Raw genomic sequence first — 21,462 nt, forward strand, 5'->3', positions numbered from 1 at the left:
AAGAGACTTATTTTGTCTCGCCCATTTATTTGGGACATGGATTTATTTATCTTTATGCCATATTAGAATTACTATCTCCCCATACAGAGGCCAAGAGGTTCATTGTTCATCTCACCATGCATGTGGATTCGTGTTGGGATTGTGAGAGGGAAATTCAATGAACACTCCACCATACACATGGATTCGTGTTGCGATTGTGGAGTGAGTGTTTCATTGTTTCCACACCATGCTTATTGATCAGAGTTTGGATTGTATGGGAGAACATGGGAACTGTTGGGATTGGGAGAAAGGATTGCCAGAACTATGGAGAACCAGCTTTTCTGTCATCATGGTTTGTGCTCTTGAATGGCACCAGTTTGTGTGCATAGCACATGTTTCTGTGCGAGGCACTAGTTTCTTGTGCATGGCACTTATTTAAGTGTCTTAGCACGTGGTTCGTGATTTTCATTGGTATATGATTATCTCATTGATATTGGTGACTGAGACACAATCGGCTCTTGTGCCTGTGTCTAGCATATCTTCCATGGAATTCTTGCCCATTTATTTCGGGACATGATTTTGATATTGGTATTATGGAGACTTATTTAGTCTCACCCATTTCTTTGGGACATGGATTCTTCAGTTATATTGGATTTTTGAGACTGTCTCGTCTCGCCCACTTAATGGGACATGATTATATCTTGAATATATGGCTTGAAGCTTAAAGTTGCGGACAACTTTTAAGAAGTTGGGAAGGATGTCACCAGCCTAGACATTTCCCAGTATGAAAGGGGTCTGGTAGACTCCAGGATATCTAAATATTTGGAAAGTACAAGCTTTGGGAATGGGGGATTATCCTAGAATACAAAGGACCACACTCCTAAAATTTAGGAGTTGCTAGTTTTGGCCCGACTCCGATGGAAATTCTGTTCGCGTCATTACATCTGGAATTGAGCAGATACCAAGAGTTGGCAAAGTGCCTATGACAGAATGTCTACTAGTTGGGATATTTTTAGAGATAAAGTTTATGGAAGGACCCATCTCTTAGATTGGGATATGTGGCAAGAAAGTGGACCAAAGTGAGACAAGTGGCCTGACACTTGTTAGAAAGTGGATCAGTGAGACAAGTGGCCTCACACTTGTCACTTCAGCTATTGTGTGGCTCTCCACTTGTCATTGTAACCTTCTCTTGCCATTTTAGTTCATGGGAGGCCCTCTCTCTTCATTAATGGAGGCTCTCTTGCTACACACTAGTCTCTACCACCGTTACAGGCTGCCCTAATGATGGCTACTCTCTTTCTCTCTCTCTCTCTTGAAGGCTGCCCATGAAGAATACCACTATTTTGGAGGCTTCCATCGTGAAGAAATACTGAAGGCAAGGGTATTTAATCATTTATTATGATTTCTAGCCACTGTACTTGTTGTACCAGCTGTCCTTGTACCGGCTGTACCAGCTTTTGTACTTGCTGTACCAGCCACCGTACCAGCTGTACCAACCACTGTACCGGTTGTACCTGCTGAATGGAGAGTTGTACTTGCTGTACCAGCTCTATTGCATGAAGACCCGTGGTTTTTGGGGAAGAATCAGTACCCACACAGAGGTATATGGATTATGTTGTTGGCTCAGCATTTCTACAGCCTATGTTCCGGCTTGGTTGCCTCGTGTTGGGCTGTGTTATGGCATTTGTATATGGATAATCCGGCATCTCGCGTGGGGAGAGTAAGGCCCTCAAAGCTTGTACATGATATTATTCTCCTTGGGTAATAAAATACTCCAAGGGGGGGGTCGGCCCATTCCGGCCTCTATGCGGTGTCACACGTGCAAGCTCCATTTTCAGCATTTGTGGATGTTTTGTCCAGCTTTATGTTTTATGCAAAGTGATGATGGATGTGTTAAGGCTGTGGCCATGTTTAAATGTTTTAATATGCATTGATGGTATCAACAAGTGTGTCAAAGGCCCTAGTCCCCCGGGCACCCGCCGCGAGTTTCACCAAGAGGGTGGAAATCCTTCACAAAGGGCTCTCTATTGAACATGTAGGGTAGTAGGGGTGCTAGGGTATCATGGGCATGCGAGATGTACTCGGCAACGAGTCCCTCATGATCTTGGGTTCGCCCATTGCGTAGTGTACGAATGGCCTTGAGGACCATGCCCTTTGTGAAGAAGGTGGAGGTGGTGGGGGTAGGGGTGGCTGATGGGGGATATGATAGAGGGAGCGTGCATAGGAGTGCCATGTGTCTGGGCAGGTGATAGGTGTGGGAGGGCGATGTTCTCGGAGTTTTCTCCATGCCTCTTTGCAGTTTCGCCCTAAGAAAAGTCAGTATAACTCATCCTCTTTTTGTGAGCATAGAACTCGACATGTGCCGAAGCTCCAGCCCGTCAGCCCCTGCAAGAAAAAACGCACACACGTCAAGCTTTTTTTCCTGCGTGCCCGAAAAAGCACCTATAAGCTGCAGCCCGACTTCTCCATTAAAAGGGTCTCCCCCAAAAATAACGTATGGGCCATGATCCCTCCATAAAGGGGATTGTTTTTTTTTTAATCTTAAATCCTTTTGTCCCCCCCTTTCCACATGGGGTTAAGAAAAAGGTCCTTCAAAATTTTGACCCCAAGTGTTACTGTTTGTCAAAAGTCCTACTTGCACTTGTGTCTTGCACACTGACCACCATGTTCCAGTGCACACTTGCATACTGTCAAGAGAAAAACACAGGGTTGTAACATCATCTACATGGCCAGGGAACTACTTCTAACATGTGTGGACAGAGTACGGAGCTCTATAGACAGGTTGTATGGCCTGCAAAATTTACTGAAACCTTAAAGATGCGTTTTAAATAATTTTGTCGCCCTAAATTCAGTGGAGAAGGCTGAATATCAGATTTTGAGATCAGGTGATTCCTAAAAGCAATTAGGAACATTCGAACATGTGAAGAGGGATGTGAAGGGGGCTTCCTAAGATTGCCTAAACATGTGTGTGTGTGTGTGTGTGTGTGTGTGTGTGTGTGAAGAGCACTTGTAAAGAGTTTTCATGAAGATGTTGATCTCTCATGCAAGGCGAGAGAGATCAAGAGAATAGCCTTGGATCTTTATGCAAGACGAAAGGATTTCAAGAGCAGGATGTTTGAGCTTTATGGTTGGGAACCATAGAAGCACTATTGTTTGTTTTGTATTCATTACTCATATTTGGAGAATCATGTGCAGATTGTTGTAATTGAATTCGATTAACATGCTCCGCCACATTATATTGGTATTCGAGCACGGTTTTCTCTTTGTGGGATATGATTCGGGGCTTGGAATCATTGACTGTGGACTTGATTAACTCACTATGGCTAGCCACAATACACAGTGTGTGGAGAACACTCCCGACCATGAGCGGAATGTTAGGACCAAAGCCACAAACACAACTACCAACTTTGAAGCTTTGAGGCATGAGGTCGAGGATCTTAGGGCTTGATCCAGATGTATGAAAAGTCTTGGAATCCAAGGCTAGGGCTACTCCACCTGATGTTACATCTGAAGCTATTGCCAATGAGATGGGTGTTAAAAAACCCCGTGAGTTTGGAGATGTAGGAGCGTTTCAAGTTTGGGACTCAGCAAGTCCAGAAGTAGAAGGGCAAGAATATTTCAAAAGATAGAGCTGTTAAGACCATGGAGGATAACAACAGTTATAGTAGGGATGTTACGACCTTGTGTTTTTCTTTGGACAACAAGCAAGTGAGCATGGGCATGGGATGGATAGTGTGAATGGCATCCATTTGGATATGAAAAAGAAACCCATGTGGGCCAGCCCAAGTGTGAAGGGGATTTTGAGTTTATAAGGTTTTTAAAACCTTTGATGATATAATAATATTATTTTTGTAAGGATGCATTTTTGTTATTCGCTTTTGGCTTTTTGGAGAAAAGCGATTTGAATCGCATCCTGGTTATAAAGCGAAGGGTGGCGGAGATTCGTGGTGGTGGCGTGTAGTGGCGTGGCGCATCATCTTGGCAATCACAGCCTGAATATCTCTCTCTCACATGGGTTGGCTACAGGAGTTGTAGTGTGGTCATGTGGCGTATGGCTTCTTCTCCTTGGGCTTGGCTTCTTCTCCCACGTATGGTGGTGTGAGACGCTTCTAAGGCTGGTCGCCAGAGTGCGCAGGTAGCACTAGAGAAAGAGAGAGCAGGGGTCAGCGTTTTGTTTTGCCTTCCTTCGGCTATGGAGAGCACAGCTTCAGGTGGTGGTGCAGGCGGAGCGATGGCCTCAGGTGATAGGGGAGGTGGAGCGCCCGTGGACGACAATGGCATGGCCTCGAAACAAGCCTAGGCGTGAAGGTGTACAGCAGCTTCGAGGCGATGGGCATCCGGGACGAGCTCCTGCAGGGCATCTATGCCTACGGCTTCGAGAGGCCCTCGGCCATTCAGTAGCGCACTAACCGTCCCATCATCTAGAACCGTGATGTCATCGCCCAGGCCCAGTCCCGCACCAACAAGACCTCCATGATCGCTCTCGCCGTCTGCTAGATCAGAAGAGCAAAAGCTAAAGATGAGGCTCTGAGAAAAGACACCAAGGACAGGAAGTAGTCAGCCAGGAACAAGAAGCAATTGAAGTGTTATGGTGCAAGAGATGGGTTGAAGGCTATGGCTTTCGACACTTTGTCACCAGTGGTATCTTCATGGAGACTTCATGGTGTTCGGAAGGCAGCTTCTTTCTATGTTTAGTAGTGGTGGTCTACTATGCTTCATTAGGGACTTGTGCTTACCACTTGGGTGGAGTGCAAGCAGGTTTTGGGTGCTAGTGGATGTATTAGATGAGGCTCAGACGGAAGCGGAGGAACTTGATGAGGTTCTTATTCCCGAGCAGATATTGGCACACAAGGAAAGAAAGGTACAAGGTAAAGTTTTCCGTCGCTATCTTGTGAAGTTCAAGAACTATTCACCGATGGATGTGAAGTGGATGGAGGAGGGTGACTTAGCAGATTCACCTAAGGTATTGCAGTTTTATCTTGATGCCTTTGAGTTGGAGCCGACTCTTGCTACGGCTCATTCAGGTTCAGCAGAGCATGGGTCTTGAGCATTGCCTGATGCTCAAGAGGGAGGTAGCACCTCCACTCCCTTGTTACAGACAGGCTCAATTGTCATCTAGGAGTCGCTTGGTGACATCTTTGTATTCACCCGAAGGTACTGAGGCTGATAGTACATCTGCTTATGGGACTTCTATGATATTGTGTACTAGTCACATGAGATGGTAAAGTTGGGTATGGTTCATAGTCGGCCGCACCATGAACTATAACTGCAACTATGGATGGTTTTTTTGCCTTTGGAACTAAGATATGATTGAGTAAGATTGGGACATTGATCTTTGTCATATGGTTCTGGTTGTTCTTGACCACAGGATCGGTCAATTGGATATTGAGATGATGCTATTTGTGGAGTTGGTCTCCTTTGGAATGGCATGGTTTGGTTGAGCTCAAAGTCTGCAGCAAGTTGAGCTAACACTTCGAGATTCTATGAAGGGCATAAGTCTTGCGAGCAATCCTAGAGTTGGTTTGGTTCATGGATATATGGATCGAACTCTATTTGTGCATGTATGCATACACTTTTTGAGGTATTACTGTATTATGGTGCCATTGGATCCTGGTACCATTGAGAATAAATTGAGTAATACTCTGGATTGTGTCGTGTGATGCATGTATATTGGTATGATACATCAAGTACTTTATTATGTGCATGGATGCACCACTGGGTATGGCTCCTGCAGGATGGCCATAAACAAAGTGGGTAAAGCATCAAGAGGGACATATGTGGAAAGTACTTTGTGGATGTATAGTTTAGATGCATTGAGTGCTTTCATATGCTCATGTTGTACCATCAGTCGTGGGTCCTGCGGGATGCCCATGGGTGTAAGGCTTGCGAGCAGCCCTGAGACTGTTATTTTGGAGTAGGTAGAGCATCTTGAGGAGCATATTGTTTGCGAATGCATATATGTGTCATGCATATGTTTGTCATATGTAGAATGATGCATGATTTTGTTTTTGGTTAACACAGATTACGTGTTTCTACTTGGTTTTAGACTTTTGTTGCAGGTTCTAAAGAAACAAGCAAGAGTTGTATGTCACTCTGATGTGACAGTGTGGCTATTTTGTCCAAGATGATTGTTTCATCACCCAGATGCACTCGAGGGGCAATGCTTTTGTCATATGGGGAATCTTTGCTCATACGATGCCTTACTGTGTTATTGAGTGCAATCGAGGACCCTTCCTATTTTTGAAGAGGGGGGTATGTTACGACCCTGGGTTTTTCTCAAGACAACAAGCAGGTGGGCAGCACGGGCACGGGATGGATAGTGTGAATGGCATCCATTTGGATATGAAAAAGAAACCCATGTGGGCCAGCCCAAGTGTGAAGGGGATTTTGAGTTTATAAGGTTTTAAAACCTTTGATAATATAATAATATTATTTTTGTAAGGATCCGTTTTTGTTATTCGCTTTTGGCTTTTTGGAGAAAAGCGATTTGAATCGCATCCTGGTTATAAAGCGAAGGGTGGCGGAGATTCGTGGTGGTGGCGTGTAGTAGTGTGGCACATCATCTTGGCGATCGCAGCCTGAATATCTCTCTCACGTGGGCTGGCTACAGGAGTTGTAGTGTGGTCATGTGGCGTATGGCTTCTTCTCCTTGGGCTTGGCTTCTTCTCCCAATATGGTGGTGTGAGGCGCATCTAAGGCTGGTCGCCAGAGTGCGCAGGTAGCACTGGACAAAGAGAGAGCAGGGGTCAGGGTTTTGTTTTGCCTTCCTTCGGCTATGGAGAGCACAGCTTCAGGTGGTGGTGCAAGCGGAGCGATGGCCTCAGGTGATAGGGGAGGTGGAGCACCAGTGGACGATGATGGCATGGCCTCGAAACAAGCCCAGGCGTGAAGGTGTACAGCAGCTTCGAGGCGATGGGCATCCGGGACGAGCTCCTGTGGGGCATTTACGCCTACGGCTTCGAGAGGCCCTTGGCCATTCAGTAGCGCGCTAACCATCCCATCATCTAGAATCGTGACGTCATCGCCCAGGCATAGTCCGGCACCAACAAGACCTCCATGATCGCTCTCGCCGTCTGCCAGATCATCAACACCTCCGTCAGAGAGTTTCCTATTCTTTCTCTATGGGATGCACGTGGGTTGGCTGAAGGAGAATAGAGATAGGCTTTTCTCTATCTTTCTCTCTATGAGTTATGGAAAAAGCAAGGGTATTGCTATGGAAAACAACCCTGGTTTTTGGCACCGTGCTTGGATGGTGTATGTGGGTTTCTCATGAAAACAGGACATTGGTTTTCGAGAGGAAATAGGACTTTGGTTTCGAGGAAACAGGCCTATGGTTTATGGGATACAAGTCTTTGGTTTTTCGGATACAGGTCTTTGGTTTTATGTGGAAAACATGTCTTTGGATTCATGTGAACAGGTCGTAGTTTTCTCGAGGTTACATGCAAACTGTGGCTACAGGGAAGGACATGTGGTACGGTACAACCCTACTGTTGTTTGGGAAAAGGTTTGAAGGATCCATAGTTGAGATGGAGAAGACCTTTGGAAAGCAGGTAGGTGTGCCTTCTCTATGGTATGCTGTGCTGTAATAACGAGAGTTCTTTATTGGAAGTCGTGGGTGAAACTATAAGGGATCCTATTGGTGGAGGATTCTACAAGTTGTACTTCGTACTCAAATTTGATCAAGTAAAGAAATACCGCAAGGGGCGCCACTGCATTTTGGGGCCAATCGGTGTCCGTGTAATTTTTGCAGGAGCACTCTAGCTCCCCTTGTTCATTTTCCTTTTTCAGGTCCCCATGGGTGTTGAAGTGTTTTGTGTGCGAGTGCTTGTTTCACCGCCCATCAATTTTCTGAAGGCCGGTTTCAAGGGAACTGTCATGGACACGACTTTCTCAGGAGAAGATCCGAGCCAAGCAACCGGTGGGGCAATGTTTCAAGTGTGACTCCACGAGCACATCTCGAAGGATTGTTAGAGGACATGAGAGGAGCAGTCTGAGGAGGAGGCTTCTTCCTAATCAGAGAATGAGTGTGAAGGAGATCCATGTGTGTGCCTCTCAACTTTTCTCATTTCTCAAGTTGAGTGCACACCAGGGGTGTTGGATTGCATCAAGCCACAACCACAAATAGAGGAAGTTTTTAGCCTAGTCTCTGAGGGAGAGTCTTCACAGCTACAGTGTGCAGTATGGTCTACAGTAGGTGGAGAATCTTTAGTGGTTGCTTTGGTTTCAAGGCGTGTACAAGCTGACTCTTCTTGTCTGTTGATTGTTTTGTGTGGAGTATCTTTAATTTCTATTGTCGTGGAGGCACCACAAGAGGGCATGTCACCAATTAGTATGTCTTTAATAGAGTTTCGGGAGGATATGTCAATCAATGTCTCCTGAACCTCTATTGAAGGCATACTAATTGGTGATTGCATCAACAATAGCAAGAGTTTCTTTCTCGGTGTATCAAACAATGTATTACTTGGAGTATGTTCGACAAGGAGATGGAGGTCTAGGTATACAAGTGCCAATCAGTATTGGTGGATATAGATTTGGTGCAACACTTCTAGGGAGTACTTTTTTAGGTTTTGCTTTCTTCCAACGGAGTGCTTTGAATTGGTGCAAGCAAGTATTGTGATCCATCTGAGCTGATGCATTCGTGGATGGAGTTTGGATAGTGGATTTTTGTTAGGCCGTTCTCTGGAGTATTCTTTGCTTGCGCCATAGGAGGATACTCATTGGCTTGCCGTGTTTACTTTGGGATGGTTGGATGAATGAAAAGTGTTGGATTAGGCAAAAGTTGGTCATTCGCAGGTTTCTTTGTAGGTTTATCTAGATATTTTATGTGTGTTTAACATAAGCAATGATGTCATGAGCTGAACCTTTATACCTATGAGTTATTGTACTTGATAGAAGAAATATACAAGTCACATCATTGGTAGTCGTGCAAATACACTCTCTAAGAGCTTTGTTCTCTCTCTCTCTCTCTTGAGGTGAGCAGCGGAGACCAGATTGACCAGAGCTTATGCAGCATTGGGGAGACTAGAGAGGATGTGTTCGCAGGTTCAGTTTCACGAACCTCGAACAAAGCTCTGGCTCTTTGACACTTTGGTCACTTCAGCCATGCTGTATGGAGTGGAGATATGGGGACCCTCAGTGGATCACCACAGCCGAGCTGGTAGCACTGATGGATGGAGACATATGGAGAGGCCCTTGGTTTCTATGATTTCCCGGATGATTAGCGCCAAGGCCTCCGTACCACATGATATTATCCGTGCAGAGATGGCTGCCCCCCCATTGGTGGTAGAGGCACTCACTCGATCAGTCTCCTTTATACATAGCACTTGGGCTCTCCCTAGAGACAGATATGCTCGCTTAGCCCTGGAGTCTTCACGACAGTTGGCATCACAGGGAGACGGATCATGTTGGTATGCACAAATGACAGCTTGGTTCCAGTTGCATGGCTTTAGTATGGAAAGGCTACCTCCATTTCAGTACTCCCTGGATGCACCCTCCCTCTCTCTCACACGGGCAGAGATTACCAGACTTATCAGGCAGGACTTGATTCAGCTGGACACTGATACAGCCGACACAGGAGCTTGGTACGAAGATGGCTTTCTATAGGGATCATCTTCTCCAGCTCACGCAGGATGGGTTTGTGATTAGAACCAGCTACATGGATACTCAGGACCATACTAGCACGGCATGGGAGACGTCCAGCCAGAGTACTCACCATGGAGGACATTGAGGATATCCGCCATCGACCGATGAGAGACATCTTTGGATAGTGATGTGTATGATGCTTACCTTTGTTGCTAGAGTTTTCCTCCCAGATGTTATCCATTAGGAGCTCCTAGTACCGTACTTTTCCTCACAGTTATTTCAGTTTCAGTTAGTTGTTTTTAGCTTTTCTTACACAGACATTGTATCAGATCCACCAATTGTTGTAACCTTTTTGGTCTCATAGGTCATTTTGGCCTTTTGAAGACGTTAATATATCATTTCATTTTATTTCTCTCTCTCTCTCTCTCTCTCTCTCTCTCTCTCTCTCTCTCTCTCTCTATATATATATATATATATATATATATATATATATATAGATATATATATATATAGATATATATATATATATATGTATTCTCTGACACACAAAAGTCATGGAGATCTTTGAGCCACAATTTAGCACTGTCCCCCTTAACCCTAGTTCCACAATCAGTATCAGAGCGCTGGATTTTTTAGGGTTCCATAATCTGCTCCGCCTTCTTTCACCTCTCAATGCTGCATATGTGCCGCTGCTCCACTTTTGTGAGCGCTTGTGCCTCCATCACCGCCGTGAGCTGTCTAGTGAGCACCGTCTTGCTCCTTGTCGCGACCAGGTGTAGCAGCCCGTCCATCTACTGAGCACACTGGCTATTGGAAACTCACCATGCATGCGCTTTGTGTACCTGCAAGCAGCCGACATACCAGAGGTGGAGAGAATCATGGGCACCTAATCCTCTTATTAGCAAAAAGTAAGCTGTATTAGCAGCTAAGAAGATTCTTGTATAAGCATTTCTATCATTTTGTATTACTATTTTTCAGTTGTGTTGTTTTCAGTTGGACTTGAAGAAGGTGAAATTCAGCCATCCATGATAGAAGAGCTCAAGGTTATCAAGGAACAAGTACGGGCAATTAAGGAAGAAGAGAAGCAACAGGAAGCAAAGACTTCCTCATGGGTGGAAGTCATCACCAAGACGCAAAAGAAGATGGATGAAGCGGAGAAGTGGATAGAGGTCGCCAAGAAGGGTAAAGGTAAGGAGATAACAACCCCTACACCTAAAATCATTAATATGACTTTGGAAGAGGAACAACGAAGACGTACACGTGCTTTGCATGTGAGGATTACCGGCCTTAAAGACGGGGATAAAGTTGAAGAGGAGGTGAAAGAGCTTATGGTGTTGATGGGGATTGACAGTCCGACACACGGAAAAGCCTGGAGAGTGGGCAAAAAAAGCGGAGGCAACGGGGAAACATCAAAGGAAAGAGTTCTCATACTTCGCTTCCCTTCTATTGAGGCGAAGAAGGAGTTCTTGAAGAGACGACCCACTTTAAAGAATACAGGCATTTTTCTTGGTGATGATCTTACTCTTTCACAGCTTGCACATATGAAGGAAGTCATGCCAGAGATTAGAGCAGCAAGAGAAAAGGGTAAGATAGCATTTTATAGAGAAGGGAGGGTGGTCATCGTGGAGCGACGCTCTACATGACGGTGCGAGACCTATGGGACCAAATTAAAGCTGGCAGCCTGGAACTGCAATGGATCCCTCAGACTTGATGTAGGTGCCTTTGAGGACAGCTTTAGAGATAGAGATATAGTCTTCTACTCGGAGACTCACCAGGCCCCTGGTCAGATGATGCCACAGGTGACAGGATACAGATGGGAGACAGCTTGCAGAGTAGGGACGAGATCGGTACACAGTAGTAGAGGATCAGGAGGGGTGGCAGTTCTTTTCAGGGAGGAGCTGCAACCGCTTATACACATAGTTCGGAGAGATGATCAGGCCAGATATATGTGGGTGAGACTGAAGGCCGACACAGGCAGATTCCTGTATATTGCCATATGCTATTTTGCTCCTAGTACATCGACATATGCAGCACCTAGAGGGCAGTCTCCTTTCTCTGTGCTAGATGATGACATATGGGAGTTCTCTAGGGATGGAGACATCATCCTGTTAGGGGACTTTAATGCCCGGACGGGCAACCGCCAGACAGCCTTTTATGATACCTCGGAGGAGATGCTGAGAGAGTTGGACACTCTGGATATGGGATTAGACAGAAGCTCACAGGATGTGGAGTGCACAGAGTATGGGAGATATTTGGTAGATATGGGGACTGCGCATGGGTTGGCCATACTTAATGGCTTGCAGAGGTTTCCGTCAGCAGCTGGATTTACTTGCTTTCCACATAGACATGGTGCTAGCACAGTGGATTATGTTATGGCTATGCCCAGCTTTGTTTCATGCATTGAGGACTTCACAGTTGGATCTCGGCCCATTGGGGTAGTAGTGGATCATGCATTGTTGACATTGACTATCTCTTTTCACTTTACCACAGCTCAGAGGACACGAGGGGCAGATCACACTCGATATACTTTTACCTCAGAGACTGATGCTGTCTACACAGATGGGATTTATAGACGTCTGTACACAGAGGAGCCAGGGAGACCTTTGGAGGAGTTGACCCATATACTGACAGAGACTTTACATGATGCAGCGAGAGAGGCATATCCACATACTCAGCCTGGACAGAGACAGCATTCTAGATGTATGCCCCAGAACAGCTGGTATGATGAGGAGTGCAGAGAGACCAGATCCCGACTGCAGCGGGAGGTTGCTTTGGGAGTCACTACTTACCGACAGTCACGTATTGCCTTCCGACGCCTTGTGCGAAGGAGGAAGCGGGCCTTCCTTGCTCAGCTAGAGCAGGAATTATACCAGCTGTTCTTGAGCCAGGATTCGAGGGAGGCTTGGCGTCTGTTTCATGAGTCCTCCCCTGCTTTGGCCATCACTTCTACAGAGGTCTGGGGTAGTTATGCAGCATCTCTATATACAGTTCCTGGACAGACACCTTTTCCTGACCCGCCAGCACCATGCCCACAGACATGTACTTTCTTTACCGCAGAGATGGTAAGGAAGGCCATTGATAGGATGAAGACTGGGAGAGCATATGATCACGATGGATTGGTTGCTGAGCACTTTATTCATGCGAGAGACATGCTGGCAGAGCTTCTAGCAGTGATGTTCAATCGTGCTATGTGCGAAGGCTTACCCGAGACTTGGAGTAGGTCCACCATCGTGCCTATCTTCAAGTCAGGGGACCCTATGCAGCCAGGGAATTATCGCACTATTATGATTGGTCACACACTAGCACGATTGTATGCATCCATTCTTGAGCAGCAGTTGAGTAGATGGGCAGAGAGAGTTGGCATTCGAGCAGAGGGACAGGCAGGGTTCAGGAGAGGTTTCTCTACTCTTGACCACATCTTGACTCTCCGGGCCATTATTGAGGAGGGCAGGTCGCATGGGCGACGGATTTATTGTAGCTTTGTAGACTTCCGCAAAGCATTTGATACAGTGCCCAGAGCCAGATTGATGAGGCGATTACAGGAGATGGGGGTACCCACAGAGCTCATATGGGGAATTATGGCTTTATACAGATCAGTTGCAGGACAGGTACGCACCCCAGAGGGGGTCTCTACTTTGGTTCACTCCACTATAGGAGTGAAGCAAGGTTGCCCGTTATCTCCTTCACTGTTTGGTATGTATGTGGATGAGGCTTCTGACTACATTGAGAGATTGGGGGACAGAGGAGCCCAGCTAGCAGGTACATGGATCCCACTATTGTTATATGCTGATGATATTGTGTTGATCTCTGACTCTCCTGAGGGTATGCAGCGTCATCTGGATGCTTTACATGAGTTTGCACATGATAGTGGATTGTCTGTCAACCTTGGCAAAACCAAGGTTATGGTGTTTAACACCACGCCACAGTGGGTTCGGCGATCAGCTTCCACATTTACATATGGGCAGGAGATTGTGGAGTATACAGATGCATATACATATCTTGGGGTAGTATTCAGTGGGCCAGTGTTTTCGATGAGGAGAGCAGCAGAGACTAGATTGACTAGAGCACATGCAGCCCTGGGTGGTTTGGAGAGGATGTGTTCGCAGGTTCAGTTTCAGGAACCTCGAACAAAACTCTGGCTTTTTGACACTCTAGTGACATCAGCTATGCTTTATGGAGTGCAGATATGGGGACCTTCAGTGGGCCATCACAGCGCAGGCGGGTGGAGAGGTATGGAGAGGCCTTTGGTATCTATGATTGCTAGGCTTATTAGAGCCAAGGCTGTGGTACCTCATGAGATTATTCGAGCAGAGCTGGCGGCTGCCCCTCTGGTGATTGAGGCTCTTACGAGATCAGTCTCCTACATACATGGCTTGTGGGATCTCCCCCGAGACAGATATGCACGCCTCGCCCTGGAGTCCTCCCGACAGTTAGCTTTACAGGGAGACACGGCTTGTTGGTATGGACAGATGACATCTTGGTTCCAGGCACATGGTTTTAGCATGGACAGATTGCCTCCCTTCCAGTATTCTCTGGAGGCACCCTCTCTCACTCTTACACGGACAGAGATTACCAGACTCATCCGTCAGGATTTAGTTCAGCTGGACATTAGGAGGACATGGATACAGCCGACTGAGGAGCTGGGCACGAAGATGGCTTTCTACAGAGAACATTTTCTTCAGCTCACAGCAGATGGTTTTGTGATCAGACCCAGTTACATGGATGTACACTTGTCTCATGCAGTACGATGTGCTATTGGTCAGATTCGCACATCCTCACACCAGCTTGAGATTGAGATTGGCCGATATAGAGGTATACCAGCTGAGGCCAGGATATGCCGAGTATGCCATGGGGAGCCAGAGACAGAGCTGCATTATATATGCCATTGTACTGCATACTATGAGATACGTGGTCGTTTCCACTGTTTATTCAGAGAGGGTTTTGGACCACTTTCCAGAGTCATGGGGTACCAGGACCAGAGGTGTTTGGGATTGTTCTTGCTTGAGCTGCGGAGACATAGAGATAGCCTGCTTAGGCGCACAGAGAGCCAGACTCAGAGGCACATTACAGACTTCTTTAGTCCGGCCATCACTGCGCCAGATGGACCACAGCAGCAGCAGGACATGGATACCGCCCACACCAGAGGTACACTGATTGATCGTGCGATTGAGCTTGGGTGGTCCAGACGCCCACGACCACGGAGGAGGGCATCCCAGCATAGACGGATGTTGCAGCGGCAGATTCGGATTATTCTTGCGAGGCATGCGAGACACCCAGTCAGGGTGCTGACCACACAGGATATTGAGGAGATCCGCCAGTGTCCGATGCGGCACATATTATGAGATGGAGGTACCTGCATAGTGTACCTTCCAGTTCCAGTTTCATTTTTTAGGTGCCAGTAGTATCATCTTTATTTTTTCATTTTCTGGGTTTTTTTATCCAGACATTGTATCAGATCCACCATGATGTAACTTTTGGTCTCATAGGTCATTATGGCCTTTTGAAGACGTTAATATAACATTTCATTTCATTTCATTTCTCTCTCTCTCTCTCTCTCTCCCCTAAACATGCCATAATGTTTCTATTCAAGCCACCATAGCTAGCTAGCTTCCCTCTGTCCAATGCTGATAGCCAACATGGTATCAGAGCGAGGTTAATCTTTCTTGCTCCCTTCGATGCTGCGCTGACTTAATACCTAATACTCGTCGATTCTCATTCGCCACTCTGCTCAGCCCTCTCCATCTCTGTCAACTATCTGTAATAGTTCTCCCTTGATTTGCTCTCCAGTGTGTGCTCCCCTGTGTGCGCCTGCCCTTCCCACCTATAAGCTTAGCTTAGCTGCCATCTATGACAAGCAGCAACCAGTGGCGCTTAAGTCACAGCCAGCGCCGACCAGCAGGCGTACAACAACAACAAACTTGTAGCCGCCTGCAGCGACTAGCCGTGCACCTAATTAAAAAAAACACTATTGTCGAATAGCGGCATGGTACCCGAGGGGAGATTACAGAAGGGGAGCTCAAATCGACTGCAACAAAATCAAATTCAGCAAATCAGAAGGATCAACATCTGCACACATCAAAATTCAAAATGGGCCTTTTTCAAATCAAGGGTAAAACCATTTAATTTGATGCTGCTACAGTCATATTTTTTTTTGGAGATTTTCCTTTCTTTTTGCAAATTAGGCTTGATCATGTAATTAGTTATAATTACTTCATTAAAGCTTTAAGGGTGCAAATCTAGCATTAGAGGGTTGCTACAGACTACTATATCATTTTTTTAAAAACCCCCTTGTTTGGAAAACCTAATTTCTCTTGGGAATTATTTCTAAGGGAACAAACACCAGCATTGGAAATTTTTTTCCCTCTATGAAGACCTTCCCAAATTCTCATCATATCATCATGGCTGCCCACATGTTAATTGAAAAGTTCAATGAGGAGAATTTCCACACTTAGAGCATACTAAACTGAAGTTTAGTCTCATGAGGAAGGGCCTCGGCCTTTAATTGAATTAATGAGAAGATGGCCGAAACTGAAGATGCAACCTCCAAAGGAGCCTATAAGTTGGAGAAGCTTTTCGGGGCTCAGGCAAGAAACTCCAAAGTTTCTTTGCAGATAGAGTTCTGTGGACTCACAATGTAACCACATGAGAGCTTTGATGCTCATGTGAACAAGATGAAGTCTCTAATGAACCAGCTTGTAGGACTTAAAGCAAATGTGGAAGAAGATGTGGCCCTAGCAACACTACTAAAGCCAATGGGTGAAGAGCACTATAGCAACCTCATCACCACACTAAAGAACCTGCCCAATCTCACCTTGCAACACTACTAAAGCCAATGGGTGAAGAGCACTATAGCAACCTCATCACCACACTAAAGAACCTGCCCAATCTCACCTTGGAAGGGGTCATAACCTCCTTCAAGGAAGAAGAAAAGAATATAAAGAGCAGAGAAGCAAGGGAAGACAGTTCCTTGAAGAATTACAAAGATAAAAAATGCTCCATATGTGGCAAATGCAAGAAAGATTGTTCTAAAAAGCATCCTTGTAGCACTGTGGTTAAAATAACCACAATGAAAAGGATTGTTATCACAAAAAGACACAAGCTAACGTTTCACATGAAGAAGATGTATCCTGCAAATAAGATGCAAACTTTGTAGAGTACGTAAACTCTTGGGCCATTTAAAGGCGTCAACAAGTGTGGTGGACATAGTTAACATCACACTATAGGGTATACCTTCTACACCTAAGATGATAGCTCAATCTGAGACGATGAGAGAAATGTACCTAATGCAAGCTTGGGGGGAATCATCAGTGCCTTACATGAAGAAGAAAGAAAGAAGAAGCAAAGGTCATCATAAGCTCTTAGAGAACAAGGTCTTGTTGTAAAGTCCAAGGGCTCATACAAAGGACAAGCCAAAGGAAAGCCTTGCATATTATGTGGGAAAAGCAATCACTTGGAAAAGGATTTTTTAAGCCTAAATCCTCGTGGTTTCTATGGGAAAAGCAATCATCTTGAAAAAGATTGCTATTCCAAGAGTAACAATGCTAATGTTTTAGCCTAAATTCTTGTGGTTTCTATGCGAAAAGCAATCATCTTGAAAAAGATTGCTATTCCAAGAAGAACACCGCTAATGTTGTTGAAGAGTCTTCCACACATGAGGCCAACTAGTGTATGGATGATTGGGCCTTTTAAACTCCATTATGTATGTTGTTGTCTTTCTTTTGTTTGTGTGACCTAAAATCCGTGATTTGTCTCTACCCTTAGGACCCCATAATAGTATGTGCCTACTAAGAGTGGGTTCACATACACACACAAACAAACACATAGACAAGACCTTGATCCCAACATACCCCCCTCAAGGAATTGTATGTTTTCCTCGTCAAGGATAAATTACATGGTTCTAGTTTGGCTAACATAATATCTATATATTTTATGTGTGTTTGACATAAGTAATGATGTCATGACTTGATTGAAGAAATATACAAGTCACATCATTTGTAGTCGGGCAAATACTCTCTCTATCTCTCTCTCTCTTCTCTTTCTATCCTTCCTTCTGCACACACATAAATCATGAAGATCATTGAGCCACCATAGCTTAGCAATGTCCCCCTTAACCCTAGTTCCACATGGTGTTGATGTGGTGAGGATAGAATGTGAGCCTTTGCATTGGACGCAAAATGATCTCACAGTATTCGAGATCTTGGGTACCTTGGATGAGCTTTGCTTGTATCTTTTTCTTCTATGAATGGTGTTATGCACCTAGCACTAACCCTTGGGGTTAGGAACTAATCCAAGAGGGTTAGGGGAGCCCTGAGATTAGGAAAAGAAGGCAGATTCAAGTGGCTAAGGTACATATTTAATAAATCCAAGGTTATTGGCTATTTATGATTGGACTGTTATTTATAGCAACAATAAACACTATATAAGTGAGGCTTTGGTTATTATTGATTCATTGTGGTCTGCACCTTAGCCACTTGAATCCGCTTGCTTTTCCTAATCCTAGGGCTCTCCTAACCCTATTGGATTAATGTTATGTACCTAGCACTAACCTTGGGGGTTAGGGACTAATCTAATAGGGTTAGGGAGCCCTGGGATTAAGAAAAGTAGGTGGATTCAAGTGGCCAAGGTTCAGATTTAATAAATCCAAAGTTACTGGCTATTTATAACTGGACTGTTACTTACAGCAGCAATAAACACTATATAAGTGAGTCTTGGGTTATTATTGATTTACTGTGGTCTGGACTTGGACCAAGAGGTTTACTCTTGCCATGGACATGGTAGATCATGGGTAGTCTTGCCAAGGGCCCCTGTGGGCAGGCGCACTAGTGGTATGGGACGCCGTATGGCTGACTGGCATGGACTCGTGGGAGTGGAACCTTAACCACCGGAATCCGCTTGCCTTTCCTAATCCCAGGGCTCCTCTAACCCTACTGGATTAGTCACCAACCCCAAGGGTTAGTGTTAGGTACATAACAGATGGCACTTTATACGGACAGTGTGCAGCTGAGGAGGACAGTTGCAATGCAAGAGGGGGAGAATGTGACATGTGCCATGTGGCTACCATGTGCCAATCGGTCACAGGTACATCATTCATGCCCTCTACTGGCCAATAGCATCAGCACAGGCTGACGAGGCTTGAGAAACCACACCCCCCGCAGGCGCCCTCCTCTGCCTAAATATTAAACATACTCATCTTGTTTCCTAGGCGCGTCCCTTGCCTAAATATTAAACATTCTCATCTTGTTTTCTATCAAGTGATCAAGTTTCTGCAGATCTTTTCTCTGGACTGAGGCTGGCCAAAGTGATCTACAACCGTGTGTGGGCTGAGATCTGGGATCAACTTCTTCAATGATATTTTGTAACATTTCATTGTACTTAATACAATACAGTAGTTTTAGGGCTGCTTGTGTATGCTTGTGCTTGAGTTCCACTGCACTCCTCTCTCTCTATTTCGGAATCCCTAGCCCATTGGCACAAGTACTCTATACTGCCCCTCTTGACGATGCTCGTGGCGATCAAGGGACCGTCCTTCATGAAAATGGTCATGGTGATTATGAGATCATCTCTCACGACGATGGTTCATGGCAAAGTGCATGGCGATCTGTCAAATGTCCCTCGTACCAGTAGTTGTTGGGATATTGTTGTTGCCTTTCTGTGTGGCTCGCATGTGGGGCTACAAGCTTTGCTTGCTGGGTTTGTCTCCCTTGATTGAGACATTCCTGATTGTGTCTGTTGCATGTCCGTTAACAGGAAAATGAATTCTTGCTGGAGCATCACAAACGTCTCATCCAGCATATTGGTAAAAAGCAGAAATCATTGCTTTGTGCTTATGATGAAGCTGAAAAGTGGTAATAAGCAAAGGGTGTCCAAAGTTTTCACTTTTCCCAAACCCTATCTACGCTCTCTCGAATCTAATCAGTCAGACAACACACATGGAATTGTGGAAATGAATTTTTTTGGCCGAAACCTTAAGACACTGATACCAAATGTAAGACTATCTAAACGTGTATTACATACAATGGAATGCCTGAATTACAAAAGGTGATTAACACTCTGATCTCAGCCCAAGTTGCAGAGGAAACCTGCTACCCAGATGCAAACGACGACTAGATTGTCCTTTGTGCTCTTCAAGGTTGCCTATAGACCACTTTTGGAGAGGTGAAGGAAGGAGTGCACGATGATGAAAGTGGGGAGGCTGGGATGCCTATTCATTGGCCTTCATGCTGCTAGTCAGCCTATGTGATGCTAGGAACTGTCCGATCTGCCTGTCCCTGTCAACTGCCCATTTGGTCCTTTCCAGCCTGGAGGTGTATTGGTATTTCATAGGAGCAGTGCAGGGGGGCTTACCATCTGAAGTGGTATGATGACATGGTGTTGGGATCTGTTTCCGTTTTCCTTTTCTTCCGTTAGCAAGACTCTTTGGGGGTAGCTTTTTTCATTCCGTAGATATGTTTTAACATTCATGACTAGCCTTTGTTTGTTTTCCTTGGAAAAACTAGGTATAGGTTGCACTTGTTTCATGAAAGATCCAGGCATTGGCTCAGAAATAGTTATATAGACTTCTTTTTTTTTTTTTTTGCTGCTTGTTACTTGTAGCCACTTTTGTTGGAGGATGGAAAACTTCTTTGTGGGTCATCTGTGGAGAGCTACATGTCGTGGGGAGCATGGGCAGAGGTATTAAAATTCTCTTGTCAGGCTTCACCTTAACCTAACGATGTATCAACAGTCATCGCTTGAGTTGTGAATGTAAGTTTGCATTGATGATTAGTATGTTTGCACAGATCACACATGATTTTGGTGTGACGTGGTCGAAACACGGGCCCGTTTATGTAAGAGATGTTCCTATGGGGGTAATTCAACCATTCGCCTACAAAACTAAGAGTAACACAATCCGCTTCTTGCTAAGGTCTACACTTGAGATTGGGAAGGTCTCCATGGCAGAGTCTATTGATGGGGGGTTAACATGGAGTTACGTGCAACACACGGAGCTGGAAAATCCCAACAGTGGTATGCATGTTTTTCTTGCTTACTGGAAGAGAAAACTCGTTTCCTATTTCTGTTCAGCAATTGTCTCTGGCATAATTATCCTTCTTCAATATGTATTATTTTGTACTCACGCCTCCATTCTGGGCAGGGTGGTGCCATAGCCACTCGTGCAAGTGCCCCACAGATGACATAATTATCTTTTCAAGAAATAAACGTTTCCCATTTTTTTGATTAGGTATCTATGGAGTCAAGCTACCTGATGGGCGCCTGATTCTTCTTTTTTTTATTAGGTATCGATGGAGTCAAGCTACCTGATGGGCGCTTGATTCTTCTTTACAACACAGTCTCACGTGCGGTTCTCAAGGTTGGAGTCTCATATGATGATGGAAACTCTTGGCGTGATGTTTTGACTTTGGAGGATAGAGAGAGTAACGAGTACTCTTATCCTGCTGTAATCCAAGCTAGCGACAAGTTCTTGCATGCAACATACACCTACAACAGAACACAGATTAAGGTGCTCCGGGTCCCTTTCTCTTGTTGGGACTGTACATATAAATATAGATGTAAATAAAAAATATGAACATGAATATACATATAAATATGAATATAAATTTAACTATAAATATAAATATAATCATAGATGCTAAGTCATATATGTGTGAGTGTGTCTAAGCATGTGTGCGTGCAAGTGTGTGCATGCATGTATGTATTTGTATATGTTTACATCGAAGTTTGCGTATGTATATTTATTTGCTTATAATATGTACACGTATATATATGTTTGTGCATCCAGCCGCCTTTGTCCTCGCCTTCGCCCTCCTTGCCTCGCTTTCCCATCCCCTCCGCTTCTGCCTCCCCAGGCCATTGTCTTCCACTTCCACCGCCCTCGGTTGCTTCGCCCCGCATTCCATTGTGCTG

At 45.1% G+C, this 21,462-nt stretch overlaps 1 protein-coding gene across 3 annotated transcripts in view; it reads left to right on the forward strand.

The window, feature by feature from the left end:
- Positions 1-21,462, forward strand: part of LOC147641887 (uncharacterized) — a 141,136-nt gene that overhangs the window by 111,965 nt on the left and 7,709 nt on the right. For all 3 annotated transcript variants that reach the window (XM_086800691.1, XM_086800675.1, XM_086800684.1), the window contains 3 exons: positions 20,155-20,232; positions 20,340-20,565; positions 20,835-21,058. In XM_086800691.1, coding sequence (XP_086656817.1) covers positions 20,155-20,232; positions 20,340-20,565; positions 20,835-21,058 — 528 coding nt within the window. The remainder of the gene's footprint in view (positions 1-20,154; positions 20,233-20,339; positions 20,566-20,834; positions 21,059-21,462) is intronic.

This window comes from Cibotium barometz, chromosome 1, assembly GCF_041138505.1.
Source record: "Cibotium barometz isolate CiBa-2024 chromosome 1, ASM4113850v1, whole genome shotgun sequence".
NCBI classification, from domain to species: Eukaryota; Viridiplantae; Streptophyta; class Polypodiopsida; order Cyatheales; family Cibotiaceae; genus Cibotium; species Cibotium barometz.